General features: G+C 46.3%; 1 protein-coding gene across 5 annotated transcripts in view; it reads left to right on the top strand.

The window, feature by feature from the left end:
- Window positions 1-17,063, top strand: part of LOC102693071 (latent-transforming growth factor beta-binding protein 4) — a 94,032-nt gene that overhangs the window by 18,393 nt on the left and 58,576 nt on the right. For all 5 annotated transcript variants that reach the window (XM_069186346.1, XM_069186344.1, XM_069186343.1 and 2 more), the window contains exons 3-5: window positions 1,102-1,381; window positions 9,993-10,198; window positions 16,228-16,398. In XM_069186346.1, coding sequence (XP_069042447.1) covers window positions 1,102-1,381; window positions 9,993-10,198; window positions 16,228-16,398 — 657 coding nt within the window. The remainder of the gene's footprint in view (window positions 1-1,101; window positions 1,382-9,992; window positions 10,199-16,227; window positions 16,399-17,063) is intronic.

The following is a 17,063-nucleotide window of genomic DNA, read 5'->3' as shown; positions in this document are numbered from 1 at the left end:
GGCAAGAGCGAGGCTGGAAAAGTCCTTGGAAAACTGAAGTGGAAGTGTGCGGGAACCTACTGTGTTGTTGTATCCCAGACTGGGACACACATGATGTTCCATTCCTGTGTCTTGAGAGTTTCTCACCCATGATTGAGTGGCTTGGCAGAGAATTCCTATAAAATACTCTTGTATAGCGCTTTTCTGGACACTTCACTCATAGCGCTTTACAGGTAATGGGGACTCTCCTCCACCAACACCAGTGTGCAGCCCCACCTGGGGGATGTGACAGCAGCCATAGTGCGCCAGTACTCTCCCCACACACCAGCTCTCAGTTGGAGGAGAACAGTGATGGAGCCCGTTCAGAGATGGGGATTATTAGGAGGCTATGATTGATCAAGGGTCAAGATAATGACAAGTCAGGACTTCAGTTTTGTGTCTCATGTGAAGGACAGTGCCTTTTTTGTAGTATAGTGTCCCCATCACTATACTGGGGCATTAGATACAACACTGACCACAGGGTGAGCGCCTCCTACCAGTCTCTCTAACACCTCTTCCAGAAGCAGCCTCAGCTTTCCCAGGAGGACTCTCATCCAGGTACTGACCAGGCTCACACCTGCTGAGCTCCAGTAGCCTGCCAGCTGTGACTTGCAGAGTGATATAACTTCCTACTCTTTAAGACATGGCAGGAATACCACTCCAGTTCCCACGCCACCTTAAAACAGTGGCTTAAAATACAAGTGCTCAAGTACTAAATTGGACGTTAAAGTTGTCTATTGCACTAGTAAGGCCTCGTTTAGAATATTGTGTCCAAGTTTGTTAACCACTCTTCAAAGAAGATACTGCTGCGCTGGAATAGTCCTGAGAAAAGCAACTAGATGGATTTATAGTCTTGAAAAGAGAAGATTATGAGGGAACTTGATACCAGATTAAAAACATGCTTTTCTGTGTGTTTCAAAACTGCAGTTCTTTGCCTTCTGGCACTCCTACTCTTACAATGTTTAGTAGAGTAAAGTAGAACCCTCTTTTTAGAGAGCTTTAAATGGATTGTTCACATGTGTTTTTTGCAAATGTCTTTCGTTTTTCTGGTCAGTTACCCTCTCTGATTTCTTTCCCATGTAGCTCGGTGTTCCCCCCGCTGCGCCAATGGTGGGATCTGCAAGCGCCCCCAGGTGTGCCTTTGTAGAGCCGGGTTCGAGGGCCCCAGGTGTGAACATCCCCGCGACCATCAGAGAACCCCGACTCCAGCAGCAGACGGGGCCTCCGCCACTACCCTTCCCAGAATCCCCAGCGTGACCTCTTCTCCCATCGCCGAGCAGGCCAGCACAGGCGCCCAGCCCAAATCCAGCAAGCCATCCCAGAGCTCCAGGAAACAGCGCGTGGTGCACTGGCAGCCTCTAACGTGAGTCCCGCTCAGCTGTCTTATTGCAGAGTCTCACCAAATTAAAATGAGCAGGCTGGATGTCATATTGGACGCCAGGCACCATTCCTAGCACCCAAGCAGGGCAGACCAAACCCTGCTCACAGTTAATGATATTATTTAGTTTGCTTAAGAATGAAATAATGAAGAATTATTAAGCTTGATAATTCAGTCAGGCTCTATACTGGAGATTTTATCCTAACTGAAGGAAATGAATCAGTGTGGTCTGATGTTTTATTTTTTGAGTACGTAATTAATATACAAAACATGACAGACAACACAGGAATGTAACTCAATATTTTACTTGAAAACATCTACAAGGTAGCTATTGAGAATTATTACAATGCTTTATTCGTACTGTGCCGACTAGCTGAGCTCCTCACTGCGTAATCGTTTCATGGCAGTGTTCGTCTTGCTGGTGTAATTCTATGTGGTCATGCAATCTGGGCACACTGTACGGCCAGGCTTATGCTGATAATATTCTTTGTGTCTGAAGTCCGAAGATTTGCGGTGGTTCCGGTTGTAGTGTTTGTGGTTAGACTCTGGATGTGACCTGGCATGTTGGACACCTGCAGGCACCCAACCCACACACTCCAGACAGGCGTCAGACCTACTTGCTGTGCCCTCACCTCAATGAGTCTGAGCACTACTTGGAATCCTGGGAAGTGACGTTGCCATAACAGTCTTCTTACGCTTGCACAGTCCTGATGATAGTTGCTTTTTTCCATCTGCATAGGATCAAAAAATCCTAAAACGAGAATTTGATAAATTCCCGGGAGAGCGCCATTTAATTTCATTACATGCTGTGAGGTTTTCTTGAAATTGAGGTGGAGAAGGCGCAAGAACCAGAATCAAAACCTGGATTAAACCTGAGGAATGAGAGGAAAACAGAGCTGCTTTGGAGCCTGATGAGGATTGGGAGTGGGAGGCGGTTCCACACAAAAGAAACTCAGCTAAGAAAAACCTGTCTTTGGCGGCTTCAAGATGAAAGGACTCAGGGGAGTCTAAAGACCGCTCTGCAGATGAATGCTACCCATTTCTGGTTCCCAGAGATTTACGGCGTCTCTCAGCTGACCGCTGCCCGGCCTTCCGCTGCAGCTTTGATGCTGCTGTCCATCCTGTGCCCATGTGGTCTGCAGGTGCTGGTCAGCGCCAGAGTTGGGAGCTTTCGGCCGTGCTGACGCGGAGCAGGGGCTTGCAGTCTGTGGGACAATCAGAAGCCACTTTAAGTCTGGTCCAGTTACGGAACCATGATCGCTGATCCCCAGGTGATAGAGGTGACCAACATCTTTCCCTGGACAGCCACAGTCCAGAAGGCTTTCATACTGCAGATCACCCTTAAATCAGCAATTTGTAAAATCTTGACTTTTTTTATCAATGTGGGAAATGAATTGGTTCAGTTAAGTCAGGAATGGAAAAGCAGGGTCCTAGAGATCTAACTTAGTGTCCATTTCACACATTTCACACATTCTCTAAACGTCTTGACAAAACCAATGTGCTTCACGTGATCAAAGTAGCACTCTCCTCAGTGCTAAGAAATTGACGATTTAAGGATGGACCACAGAACCTGCAGGACTGGGACCAGAGTAGACCCCCTTTGGCTTTTAATTTCAAAAACATGCCAGTTGAGCTCAGAATAAAACATAGCTTCTGTTTTTTTCTTTTTTCCTCTAAAGGAGGTCTTAAGGGAAGGAGCGACAAGCCCCATCTTTCTGTCAGGCTATTACATTCATCCGTTAGTACAGTGTCCTTGATATAGATCATTGTTTGTAGCACCCGTTTCTAGACATTCGGTTGTGGTTTGGAAAGAACTTATGCTAGATCCACCTGTCCTTTCAGCCTCGGCAGAATTATACAAAATATTGCAAAGTAGCAATATGTGGGAGCTCACAAATATTCAGATTATGAAGAGAACGAATCCCCTCCATCCAAGTGTGCTTGAAGTTTCCTTACCTGTTTACTGCGGTGTTGGGAAAAATACCTAGTGACAACTGAGCTGGAGTAACCTGTTGTTCTCCCCCTCAGTGGTTTCTCTAATTCTTACTCTTGGTCCTGCCCGTCCTGTTTCACTCCAGTTTTGACCGATTGAGATGTGTATACCTCCCGTGTCTAGCTTAAGTTAAGGTTTGGAGTTGGGTTCCGGATAGAGTTCATGCCCTACTCCATTTGAGAAGGATTGGGGTTAGGAATACCTGGGCTATGAGGGAGTCAGTTTATGTAGAAATGAGTGAGAACAGGTCCAGGCGCCCCTACTACTTTGGGGTATTTTATTACTGTTTCTAGGGTCTGGAGTCAATCCTTTTAGACGATAAAGCTTCTGTCTGCATAGACTCCGCACAACCATCTGTCTTTTTATGACCATGGGCAGTTCTATAAACATGTATTGCCATATATAATATTATTTACCTTCACTGCCATGCACGTGAGCACTCCCACCCCCTTCCCACGCAGTTTATCACCCGGCATCTGGAAAGGAGTGTTCCAGCTAAGAGGGGAGTCCTAGTGGGCGGGCCTACGCACTCAACTCTTTCATTCTAGAGTCTGGTAAAGCCGAACGACTCCACAAAGGGGAAGAAAGGCCTTGCTCGAAGGATTCATTCAGAAGTGGCAATGGTCATCAATCCTCTGAATGGCCAGTGGTTTTTTTTTTCTTTGCCCGGTTCCCTGGGGTGTTTGATTTCAAGCCTGTTCTCGCGTTCATTCGCCAATCAATATTGGTATGCTTAAGAAGATTAAACAAAAACAATCGTGCACTGATCTCAGGCCGGGCGCCTTGACTTTCCGGTTGTCTCACATGAGCTGAGTGTAGTTTGTTCACCTGGGAATGCTCGAACAAAAGACTTTGCAAAAGCAAACTCAGAAGAGAGGTTAGCCCTCCAGGTTCTGAGAAAGTTGATTTTGCACTGTTTGCTTTCCTGCTTACTGCAGTCCTCTTTCTTCCTGGTTTCTTCCCTGACTGACACAGGGGTTTTACGTTCACCATCCCCCAGTCTGGGCTGCGCCGTAGTTCTCAAATAATTTGAGAGCAAAAGACGATACTACATGCAGTCACCAGGTGGCGCTGTTCTCTAAATAAATGTAGATCTAAAGTAAACAGTAACATCTCCGCGCAAAATCCGACGTGTCACTGCAGCAAAGCCTGTAAAATTAATGTTTCTTCATGTACAGGATTAGCAGCATTTCACTCTTTCTGACTTGTCTGTTGCCTCTTGCAGAAACCAGTGATCACTCCAAAAGCATGAACACGATTTCCTCTGGGGAGGGTTTGCACCTGAATGAATCCTGAGTTTTGACAGGTTAATGGATGATTTGCCCCACCTTGCCAGATGTGATTTTCTTGATTCAGGTTGAACAGCTGTGGTTAATAGATTGCTTTGATAGAAATAAAAGTCCATGAATCACGACACATATTCCGTTTTTTTCTGATCTGTTAATGAGGCGCGACTTTGAATTATTCTGTTGGTTTTTGCTCTTGTTGTAATGGGATCAGAGTGGGAGAAGCGCTCAATATTGATATGGGCATGCAAAACCACGGCCGACGTTCCTGCCAGGAATTATGGAGCGCTGGCTTACAGGCTGTGTGTTTGGCCCCTTGATCCAGTTCACTCGGGCCGCTTGTGGTTTCCTGATGAAAAGACCTGATGAGAAAACCAGATTTTTGTTTTACAACTATTGTAAGAGCTGCTCATTCACAGAAAGCGGTGGGAAAAAAAAAGCTCCGAATTGCTCTTCTCTGTTACAAACGTCTTGGATTTTACATTCACATGAATCCAAGGACAGGTTTTGGAATAAACATCTTTCTGCCTTATCCCTGCTTCATACACTATCTGCTCTGGTTTTACAAGGTGGTTAGAAGGCTGCACTGAGCTCTCATAACATATTTTCAAGAGAAATAAAGAGGCCAGGCATTATGTGTTAATCTCCATTCCGTACAGTAAACTGAGATGAGGAAACCGGATACAGTGTAATAGACATGCTCTCAGGTGTAGTCTCATGATGGCATGGAACACCATCTTGCCAAGCTGTTCAGGTCTTTTTTTGGTAATATGGCAACAAATATAGCATATCCAACACTTCATCCAAAGCCCTTTAAGAGATATAATCACAACCTGTTCAATCAGGTCCACTGTGGGCCTGTTTTTCTGTCTGGTGTCTTTTATCAGTTCATAGCTCATATTAAAGGAGCTGGCCTGCCTCTCATGTTTCTACAGTAGAGAGCCCGCTCACTGAGAGAGCCCTGAGCCAATTCGTTTCTGTACTGTGTATTTGAGCACTGGGCTTTGGCGACTGGCCTGTCTGACCGCAGGTGAAGTGTACTGTATGCCAGTGCCAGTATAAAGCACGCTTTCCAACCGAGGCAGTGCGCACGCCCCTGGCACGCAGTCATCGCAGCGCCATCTGGGTGCCACGCCTCCCGCAAGTTCACTCCTGACAGGAAGGAAGGGCTCGGCCCTTTGTAAACACAGCGCTTACAATAGGCTATTGAATAAGCAGGGCCAAAGCAGGTCCAGGACCTCAGATCAACCTGTCTTCGTCCCTCCAACACTGCTGTTTCCAAAGCTGCTCACAAAACCTAGTTTTGCATTGGGTTACGTATTCCGAAACGCAGGAATGTTGGAACTTGCAATTATTTTAATCTTTAGAAAGTATATTGACCACGTCTGAAAGAGCCGTGTCTATGTTTCCTTATTGTGTTTGTTTTACATATTTGCATGCTTTCAGTATTTGCAGCGGCTGCTTTCTGCATGAAGAACATCAGCTCCAGGGCTGAGATGTTTTTTGTTTCCTGTCCGCCTTCCGCAAAAACCTTCCTGCTGCGTGCTGGGGTGGCTTTGGAGAGATGTGGTGCACTGACTTACAACAGCAGCGGTTCTGACTCTCAGTGTTGCTTCCTCACATTTCCAGAAGAAAGGCAGAAGGTCCCACCAGCCATCTAGCTGTGCGAAGTTGAGGAATGTAGGAGGGTCACTTACTGACCTCTTATCTAGCTTCGATTGTACACATTATCGCAAAGCTTTTTCATACTTTTATTTATATTATTTATAAAAAAGCTGTTTGCAGGGCTTTTAAGATTTGGCAAAGAGAAAATTATTCTTTATTTGCAACGGTGTTGTCATCGCTGGAGCAATAATAATGCCCTTGTTAGTGACATTGAGGAAGTGCTGCCATTAACACAGTTTATTCAGGCAGCAGAAATTCTGAATTCTGTCTTTGTTCTTTATTCAAAACATTTTGCTTTGGTCACATCTAGTAAAGAAAACAAAGTTTAAGTTGCATTCATCATTAAAGAACACTTACTTGCTGAATGATTACTGTACTGTACACAGTTTCTTAAAGAAACACGCTTGCATTAATTTAAGTACAGTATATAACTCTTTTTTCCAATGTGTGCCAGTACTGTACAGTGTACAGATGTCCACTGAAACTGATAATTGTACCGCCAACAGTTCTAGCTACAGAACACATTTCTGAATACTGACATAAGCTACGCCACATGACTCATTTTGCTTTGCAGATGATCGTACTTGCAGTAAAATTGAAATTTGCTGCAGACTTTATGCTAATAGATAGCGGAGGCTTCAATTCTATTTGGGTCACATCCTCAGTGACCATCCGGCCTCGTCTGGGAACAATCTCGATAATTATTTCAAGAAAAGAAGACTCTTTTCTAGCACACAATGTAAAATCCAATTGCACATTGTTTGAAAAGCATGCTTAGTAAATAAATCTATTGATGAGAAAGGTGCACACCTCATTTTCCTTTCACTGCTGGATATCAGTATTAGGCAGTATTAAGCTGATTTAGCAGATTTTAACAAACCTGGAGATTATGAAGGTGATGGTCAAGAAGGTATAAATTTGCATCCAAAGAAATATTTGCCCTCCCCCACCTGCTATTGAAAAATTAAAAAATATACAGCATAATTATAATACTTTGTTTTATTTGCACAGAGCTTTTCACATGGAAGCTCCCAAAACACAAACAACATTTAAAAAAATAGTTTTAGTTTATTCTGTATACTTGAATTTGGTGCTTTTGCTGTAGTCCTGTCATAAGTGCCTGCAACTATATCACCCTGCAGCTCGCAACTGGCAGGTTGCTGCTGGAAGGGGTGTTAGTGGGACCAGTAGGGCGCGCTCATCCTATGATCTGTGTGATTCTTAATGCCCCAGTATAGTGATAAAGACTCTATACTGTAAAAAATGGCGCAGTCCTTTAATTGACACGTAAATGCGAAATCCTGACCCTTCGTGGTCATTAAAAATCCCAGGACGTTTCTCGAAAAGAGTAGGAGTGTAACCCCAGTGTCCTGGCCAAATTTCCCCCTGGCCTTTACCAATCATGGCCTCCTAATAATCCCCATCCCTGAACTGGCTCCATCACTCTGTTCTCCTCCCCACTGAGAGCTGGTGTGTGGGGAGAGTACTGGTGCACTATGGCTGCCGTCGCATCATCCAGGTGGGGCTGCACACTGGTAAGGGGATCCCCATTACCTGTAAAGCGCTTCGAGTGGAGTGTCCAAAAAGGCGCTGCATAAGTGTAAGGATGATTATGAAAACTGACTTTTCTCTTTTTTTATGTTCTTTTTGTTGGCTATTAACAGTAACAATTAAAAGAAGTAGTCGATTGACAGCATGCCCGTAATTCAAATTGAGACCCGTCTTTTGGCATTTGCAATCGGAGGATGGAAAATGTTCAAAGCGAATCCCTGCCGTTTCTGTTCCAGCTGTGTGGATCTCCTTTTCGTGGAGCTCTGAGCATGAAAATGCCACCGGAAGGACGCGGTCCGTGTTGCGCAACTCGGCGGCCGGCCTCTAGGTTTGCGGCATCGGCCCTGCTGCCGCTCTTCGAGAGTCTTTCTCCGGGGAATGTCATCCCGCTGTATTTCAAGAGAGGAAAGCTGGAAAAAAATAGAGACCGAAACAAAACACTGCTTAAAAAAATTCAGACCTGAAGTCATTTCCTTGTAAGACGCTTTGCCAATAATTTAGGAGTCAAACGGCTCTTGAGCATATTTCTTCTGAATGTAATATAAATACACGACCTCAGGCTTAATTAGGCACAATTTACAGATTGCATCGCGTAGTATTCCCAAGACTGCTAGCAGTGCTGGCTCTCTTCCCTGTCTTCCCTTTCTCCGGATAACAGACCCATGGTTGCCTTGCAAACGCGAAGACACAAAACAAGCTTTTATTTGAGAAACGGTTACTCAGGGAGGAATTCTTGGGCCAGTTTTCTTGTCAGCGTGCCGACCCCTTTGGGATAATACAATTTTGCAGTTTGCAGAACAGTTTAGTGGTAATATTGCTGGGGGAGCACCTACAGGAGGTTAGATTCACGGATCATGTGTGTAACAGACAGCAGAATGGTGACCACTGGTAAGTTTCTGGAGCTTAAGTGTGCCCTAGAGTAGCAGTGTAAAATGAATGAATAATCATCCGTTACACTTATATAGAGCTTTTCTGGACACTCCACTCGAAGCGCTTTACAGGTAATGGGGATCCCCTCCAACACCACCAGTGTGCAGCCCCCACCTGGATGATGCAACAGCAGCAATAGTGCACCAGTACTCTCCCCACACACCAGCTCTCAGTGGGAGGAGAGCAGAGTGATGAAGCCAGTTCAGAGAGGGGGATTATTAGGAGGCCATGATGGGTAAAGCCCAGGTGGGAAATTTGGCCAGGATACCAGGGTAACACCCCTGTGCTTTTTGAGAAACGCCCTGGGATTGTTAATGAGCACAGAGAGGCAGGACTTTGGTTTTAAATCTTATCTGTAGGACGGCGCCTTTTTACAGTATAGTGTCCCTGTCACCATACTGAGGTATTAGGACCCACACAGACCTCAGGGTGAGCGCCCCCTGCTGGCCCCCCTCTAACACCTCTTCCAGCAGCAACCTTAGCTCTCCCAGGAGGACTCTCATCCAGGTACTGACCAGGCTCACACCTGCTGAGCTCCAGTAGGCTGCCAGCTGTGAGTTGCAGGGTGATATAGCTGCTGGCGATATGAAAATGAAGCCAGGACAGTCACCTTCATCGCATCCCTTGTTTGAACAGTGCTGATCTATATATGCTGCATCTGTAACTCAATAACAAGCACAACTAGATAGATTGTGTCGGGCCTGATAGACTAAAACTTAGACCATATGTATACCAGGGGTGCAGAAATACTGTCGAACACTTTTAACAATTTTGCAATTTTGGAGGAAACATTTGAGTAAGGCAGGCCTTGGCACAGTGCACAATACAGCTAGTCATAAAACATAGGAGGCGTGAATTAGTTGAGCAAAAACTGGAAACAAAGCATGTAATTAGTCCAGTTAAGGTTCTTGTTCTTTTCTGAACTGTCTGAGAGCTGGTGACTGCTGAAGCTTAAGTTCCACGTGAGTTTCACAGAACACAGCCCGCCAATTTCTACACTTGAGCAGTGCAGTTCAAGCACATCTGTGAGCCAGAGCTTTCATCTACGTCATAAGGAACATTTGACCACAACTACCCCCTCCCCTTCCACAGGCACACACAACATGGCTCTGACCAGAAATACAGAAACGACCAGGTTAGAGCTAGCCTTGTGTTGTCTTTCCCCGTGCAGGCTCAAGGAGGCCGAGTTGGTGCTGCTGAAGAAGTCTCTGGGGGCCGGCGGCCAGGCTGACAAGATGACTGCGCTTTTGTCCAAGCACGTGGAGGCCGAGCGTGGCAAGCTGCTGTCCGGCACCCTGTCGGGAGACAAGGGAGGCAGGGTGAAAGCCATCCAGACCCAGCGGGGGGAGTATACCATCTACCGGACCACAGTACCAGGTGAACAGCCAGGCTAGCCAGGTGTCTATGTCACGGATGTCTGAAAAAGGGACGAACCGCGGAATGCCAGGAGAGCGCAAATAGACCCTATGCGTAGCGGTGAGACAGGGGTTAGCCCGGGCTCAGCTGTTCAGGAGTCGAATAGAAACCAATGCCCTCAGGCAGCGGACGTGGGGCGACCTGGTGCTAGGCTGGTCTCAGGACATCCGAACGTCAATGCTGAGCCAAGCAGAATAAGTGACCCGGAAATATATAGCCCCAGAGAGAGAGACACCAGAAGGACAGCAAAGCACAGGAAACTAGGGACAGGACAGAGCAGGAGCGCCCTCTGGCTGCAGAGGGCATGACACTCTAGGGCTCCGATCTCCAGAGCACTTGGTCAAAAGTGCTACGTTTGCTGCCCCTTGTCCGGCCAGTAAAAACGTCAGGGTGCCAAGCTAGATGGAGCTGACGTGGATCGTAAATTAAAGGAGAAATCAAATCATTTCTTTCTGGTTGTTGTTGTCTCCACTTAATCCAGTTTGGAAAATCTGCTTGAACCCTATTTGGAGTGCTAAAACAATGTGGAACAAATTTTGAAGCTGGGGCCAAGGGCCTGAATGTTATCCGTTACGCAGCTCCGTCGGACGTATAACGGCTTACACCGCCCTGGAAAAGTCTCATTCCTTAGGTCTCTGTTTCCTCGGTTCTTTTGAGATCCCGTGGGATTGAATTACACAGATGTTTAAAAATGCTCTATCTGTTAGTGGTGAGGAGTATGAAAAGGTGCCCAGCTGAAATCTTTTTGATTGGATTAGGAAGACATTCAAAAACATGTGGCAATTAAACCAGCATAGAATCTTTCAGGATGTTCATTCAGAGCCCCTTTTTTGCAGTTCAGATACTGAACTCAGGTATTGCAGTGTGAGGAGTTTAGTTATATTTCCTTCTGAAAATAAAAGAATATGCAAACAACTTAGGCGGGCAACAGATTACATCCAAAAATGCTGCCCATTCTATTAGGCCAGAATATTAGGGAGTCCCAGTCCAATCTACTGACTCGGTGGGGATTCAAAGTAGCTTCCATCTTCCCATGGGCAATTACAGTGGAACTCGCACTTCACTCCTACAAACCTTTAACTCTCATCCCATGCAGAATGCTCAAGCTGTTCCTACTTGCTGAGTCCCAGCTGGTTATGTGATGGGAGTTCCTCATAGTTTGGCCAGTTGAAATCCAGAAACAGCTCAGCTTGAACAGTGCTCTGTTCAAGAGTGCAGGCTCAGTGCAAAGTCCCTTCTTGTTCCTCAGCAGTTCAGTTTGTGTCTTGAGTGCAGGCCATGCTTTTAAAATGGCACTGGTGCTCTTATGGCAATATGTTGTTTTTGCACCCTGGCCCATTTTCATTTTCAGTTCTTCCTGAAGCCTTTGGAGTTCAAGATAAGGTTATCTGAGTATGGGTTCTGTCAGGGGGTTTTGACAATGTCCCTTCTCCACGGAGCCTGGCTATGATATGCTATTGTAACCTAATCCTGTCATTGTTTTATTTGGCTTGCTCTCTGCGGCCTAATTATTAGCAGCTTGATGGATGTTGTTTTGCTAATAAAGACCCCCAAATCATTTTCCCACAAGACCTCATAGCATCATGCTGAAATATTCTTTCATGCTTGCAAGTCTAAACAAAAGGAACTTTTCAAGGTAAGGTTTACTCTAAAAACAAGCTTGTCTGCCTTTTCATTTGAGATTTCAGTTTGTTTGGTTTCTCCCTAACGGGAGTGGACAAGTTTCTGTCAACGGGGAAAACAGCGCGCGGTTGAGTATATCTTAACATTCCCACCCGTCACATAAAGCATTTAGTGCTCACAGCTGCGTCGCTTGCACACTAGACAACATAACAAGTGTGTATCAGGGAAATTGCACTGAAGTTGCCTTATGTTTTCTATGGAAGGCGAGTTGGTGCTTTCTTCTTACAAACTTCTATCTTAAGCTTTTCTTTTGCTATTGATGTTTGAATGTCGGATGGAAAGCGCCCAGCCATGTCTCCAAGCGAACAGATTTTCTGCTGTTTCTGGAGGGGTGTGGGGAGGAGAAGCTGGTTGAGGTTTTTGATTCTTTAATATGCAGCGATTTTTGTGGTTTCAATTGGTTTTTGCGAGTTGGGTCACTTCAACGGGCCCATAAGATAGGAGTACTTTATTGGCCATATACAATTTCTTGCATTAGGAATTTGTCTTTTCACATACCCCAGCCTGCTCTCCATGAGACACACAGACAGGGAGAGAAGCTGGGGGTCAGAGCGCAGGGTCAGCCATTTATACAGCACCTCTGGAGCAGCTGGGGTTAAGGGCCTTGCTCAGGGGCCCAACAGAGTAGGATTCCTCTGCCAGCCGTGGGATTTGAACCAGCAACCTTCCAGCCACAGGCGCAGATCCTGAGCCACAGAGCCACTGCTCCACCACAGGCAGCTTTGTTTCCTCCCTGGCACATCAACACACTTCTTTTCAATTGCCATGGCAACTCTCCCGATGAAACAATGCCCGCACCCAGAGCCCCACCTGTGCCACCTCCTGGACCTCATCATCATCGCTGAGGCCTCCTAGCTTGGTCCGAACAGATGGTTAAAGGTTGCGAGATCCATTCTGTAAACTGGCAGACTCACAAACTGATGTTGCAGAATGACACTGAAGGCGAGTGACCCATCATTTCCAGCCCAGTTCTGTGTGCAGAAGTGCAGAGTGTGTCTCACTACTTGCTACTCTATCATAGTCCACAATGAACGCTTCATGACTGCTCTCCTGACATGACTTGAATGTGTATGGTTATACAGTATCATCTGTTTAACCATGATGAACGAAGCTCTCCAGAGGTGGAACAGTGAGGTGCGAGGAGCAGTGACTGAGAGACCATCCAACTTTCTATCATGGTGAAGACACGGAGACAAAAGTTTGTGGTTGTTCAAAGGCTCGGGGCTAAAAAATAAGTTTCCCCCACACTTGTGTTTATATCAAAGTGCATTAGGCTGGTAATTCTCACATTTACTCTGCGAGCTGACTTATCCTGGTGTAAGAGCACAATAGGCACTGTACAAATGAGAATGTGTTGCAGTACACAGTGCTTCCCTGTAGGAGTCAGTGGGAACTGTGGAGATACTTGTAGTGTAATGTAGTCAGCAGCTGAATCACCTCGCAGGTCACAACTGGCAACCCACTGAAGCTGTGAGCTGGCAAGTAGACCTCCTGGGAAAGCTAAGGTCGCTGCTGGAAGAGGTATTAGTGGGATCAGTAGGGTCCTGATGTCCCAGTATAGTGATGGGGACGCTATACTGTAAAAAAGGCAATGTCCTTTAGATGAGACGTTTGCAACTGAGTGCGTGGGTGCAGCTCGTGAATTGGACTTTCTGCTCTGGCTTTTCGGGTTAAAATCTTTTTTTGACCTCTTTCCTAGGCCTGTTGCCAAAAAGTGGCCCTGTGTATCTTGTGTTTACTAGAGCTCAGAGATTCATTGTGTTTTTGTTAGATGTATCGTGCCATTGTTTGAGGAGAGTGGTGTCTGGCTATCGATGGAGCATAGCCCCCTGTTGGTAATTAAAACAATAAGCATATCTGGCAGACATGTGCAAGAGCCCCGGGCCTGCCTGACGTCACTCGCAGGCTGAGGTTTGGAAAGATGGCGACAGTGTTCTTTTCTCTGGAACCCCATAAGGGAGAGCCTGGAAGAAAAATGGAATTTTAAATGCTCATGACTCACCCTTCAAAAGGTGAGAGGTGCGTTTTTTTTGAATGCAAGAATGCAGACAGTTGAGCCGAATGGGCATTTTACCCTTAACTGCTCACAAAGTGTGCCCTACTCACTGTTGAAAAAGCATATTGATGCTGAGAGGCACGTCATTTTTAAAAAAAAATCCCTTTAATGATCACTGTAAAAGTGTTTTTGTCTGCTTTCTTGAAGTCTTGATGTACAGTTCAATCAATCAGATCAGTGTAACCACAAGATGTGCATCTACTGAAATAAAGGTAATAGCAGAAGGAGTGATTCATTCTTTTGTAAAGTGTGCTGTGCCTCTAAACGGACAGGTGCATGCTTACAGCAGCTTGGCAATTAGGTAGCCTGATCTCATCAGGCAAGGCTGGTCCTGCTCAGTACTGTAAAACCGGATTTCTGCTAGGATTGGCAATGGTGGACGGACAGCTGGTTTGCTTCCCTTTGGACCATAATGTCCCAACCTATGGTATACGGTGTGGTGACAGTGGACCCTATGCTGTAAGGTGTTTGGTCATTTGGATGACGTGTTATTAAGGATTAGGGGTGTTAACTCCACTGTCCCGATTAAATTTCATTCTCAGCATGGCCTCCCTAAAGTTCCCTCTTGATTCCATGGGTGCAGTACTCCGAACCTCCCAGGAGCTTGCTGCACTTCAACAGTGGATGAAGGAGGTCCCTTCCTAGATGCAAAGTGCCTTAGGATCCTCTGGGATGAAAGGAGTTATTAAAATGCCGGGGATGATTGAACGTTGGGTGTCAGCTTGCCCTTTGGGGTTGGGAGTGCTCCAGGCTTTGGGGACTGGGACATGAGGTTCTGCATGTGAGAGAGACCATGTGATGCCATTGTCTCTCAGACTGTGGCTGGCAGAACATTGCATCTCAAGAACAATGCTAGGATAAAGTAAGCCGCGAGGCACAGTGAGCTGCAAAGATGATCAGAGTGCAAGACCTGCAGGAGGTGAGACTTAGACAGGTTTCTGAATGGTTGCAGGAAACCATTGAGGGCAGTATCGGCTCTGCGTGCCTTTTATGCCTTTGCCCAGAATGAAGTTCTGATAACTGAAGGACTGCAGGTGCAGGTCAGCTGTGTTATAACCTCTCTAAGCCCAGGCCGCATGGAAGAATATCTCCGTACACCTCCTGCAGCTCTGGACCCACCGGCCTCCACACAAGGGGACCTTGCTCTGGGGTTTGAGCCGGTCAGAGAGCTTGATCAGCCACGTATGACGGGGATTGTGCTTCTTACATCACAAATGGTTGCTTTCAGCAGACAGTTCTTACAGGAGGCTTCCCCCCTGTGCAGATACGACAACTTCACATGAAGCGGTTTCCTGTTTGTTTTGGACTTTTCTTCCGTGGTGGAAAATGCAAAATCCTTTCTGTAAACCTGGATTCAAACCACAAATTGAAAAAAAACAAACAAAAATGATATAGTTATTTGCTATGTTCAAGAAAGTTTTTGTGAGATTTATCTTTGTTCTTTCTTTGTATTCGTATTTGGATGACCCCCATTCTGGTACTGTATAAGGTGTGCCAGGAGGGTCCTGAGAACAGACGATTTGTAAGAGAATTTCAGTTTTGTGTCTGTTCTTGTACAGGAGGGAAGAAACTGCAAGCTTAAGTGGCTTATCAGAGTGGAGCTATTTTGTCCCTGGGTGTCTGCTTATATGCTCAAAGCCCCTGAGTTTGGAAGGCTGATTCTAGTCTTTGGTCCTCACTGATACCTCCGTGCATTTCACAGCTCCACTGTTACAAGTTCTGGCTGATGTAAAAGAAAAACCAAACTGTGCTGCAGCACCGTGGAGAGACTCCGTAGTGTAGTGTTGCAGGCGGGCTGCAGTCAAGAGTTAACTGCGCTGTGTGATGGATTGGATCCCTTATAAACATTGTGTTTGGAGACCAGCCCAGAGCACGCTTCTTACACTGCTTCCAATTAAGTGGACAGCCATTCGTTTCCAAGCAGGATTGTGAACCTTTTTCCTTTTTTTGTTTGCCTCTCCTTTTTTTTTTTTAAGGGGGGGGGTAATGAACTTTGGGAAAAGGGGGGGGAGCATCAGGTTTTTTTTGGCCAAGCAGAGTGTTTCAGGGTGAGAACGTAAAAGAGTTAAGAGAGCGGAGCCGAGAGTAGCATCGCCTTCTGGGCTTGCCTTTTCCTTTTTTTTTTCCTCCCTCCTTCCACTCCTGCGTTCCTCTCTCCTCTCTCCTCGGGGGATGAAACTCTAACGCACAGACATGGTCCTGCTCGGGCTGCTGCCTCTCCTTTACTTCTCGGTTGTGTTTCCCCACCCAGCGGACGCCCAGAGCGCAGGAGGCGAGAGGATAAAGGTCCTCTTCACCCCCACCATCTGCAAAGTCCGCTGCACCCAGGGCCACTGCACCAATTTCTGCGAACGGGGTAACATCACCACCCTGTACAGCACCAACCACGGCCGGCCAGAACCAGGATCGGGCTTCCGAGTCTGTGAGTTCTATCACCTTTTTTCCCGCCTCTCTCTCTCGCTTTCTTTGTGCAGCATCAAAATCCACAAATTCCAGAATCTCCGCTGTCTCGCATCAGTTCTAACCTGCGTGTTCGGGCGATTTCTGTAGCGCTTTCTCCCAGCTGCCTCGAGTTAAGCCGCACGGGGGAATCGCATCTGAAAAGATGTGAGCGAATTCCCCCCCCTGCCCTCTTCCAGGAGTCGTAGTCCGCGGTCCTGCACAAGGCGTTCCAGCTGGGCTTTTAGTTTTTCCTGGAAGTTATGTTGGCTCTCGGTAAAGGCTTATGGGCAAGAGGTGGAAAACCACAAGGCTGGCAGACTTTTGTTTCAAAACTCCTGTTTCGTGTTTCTCCCCATTATCCAGAGATCATTAAGAAGCTGTCTTTTCAAAGTAGCGGGTGTCTCTTTTTTTTTTTAAGAGTGCAGGGCATATGGCTTTTGAATTATAGGCAGCAGAAGGATGTGCAGTTGTGCTTGTTTCAACAATAGACGTCTCGTTGCAAACCTTTATCTGCTTCAGAGACTGAATTTTTCAAGTGGCTGCCGGCAGGAAGGTGTCAGTTCAGAACCATCGGTCTGTTTCTGCACAAGACTGCTCAGTCCAGCAGGGAAGAGGGCTGTGAGATGCTTCAGGCAGAGACTGGAT

Source organism: Lepisosteus oculatus, chromosome 3, assembly GCF_040954835.1.
Source record: "Lepisosteus oculatus isolate fLepOcu1 chromosome 3, fLepOcu1.hap2, whole genome shotgun sequence".
NCBI classification, from domain to species: Eukaryota; Metazoa; Chordata; class Actinopteri; order Semionotiformes; family Lepisosteidae; genus Lepisosteus; species Lepisosteus oculatus.
Note: the sequence above shows the minus strand (reverse complement) of the source record. Positions and strands in the feature narration are given on the sequence as shown.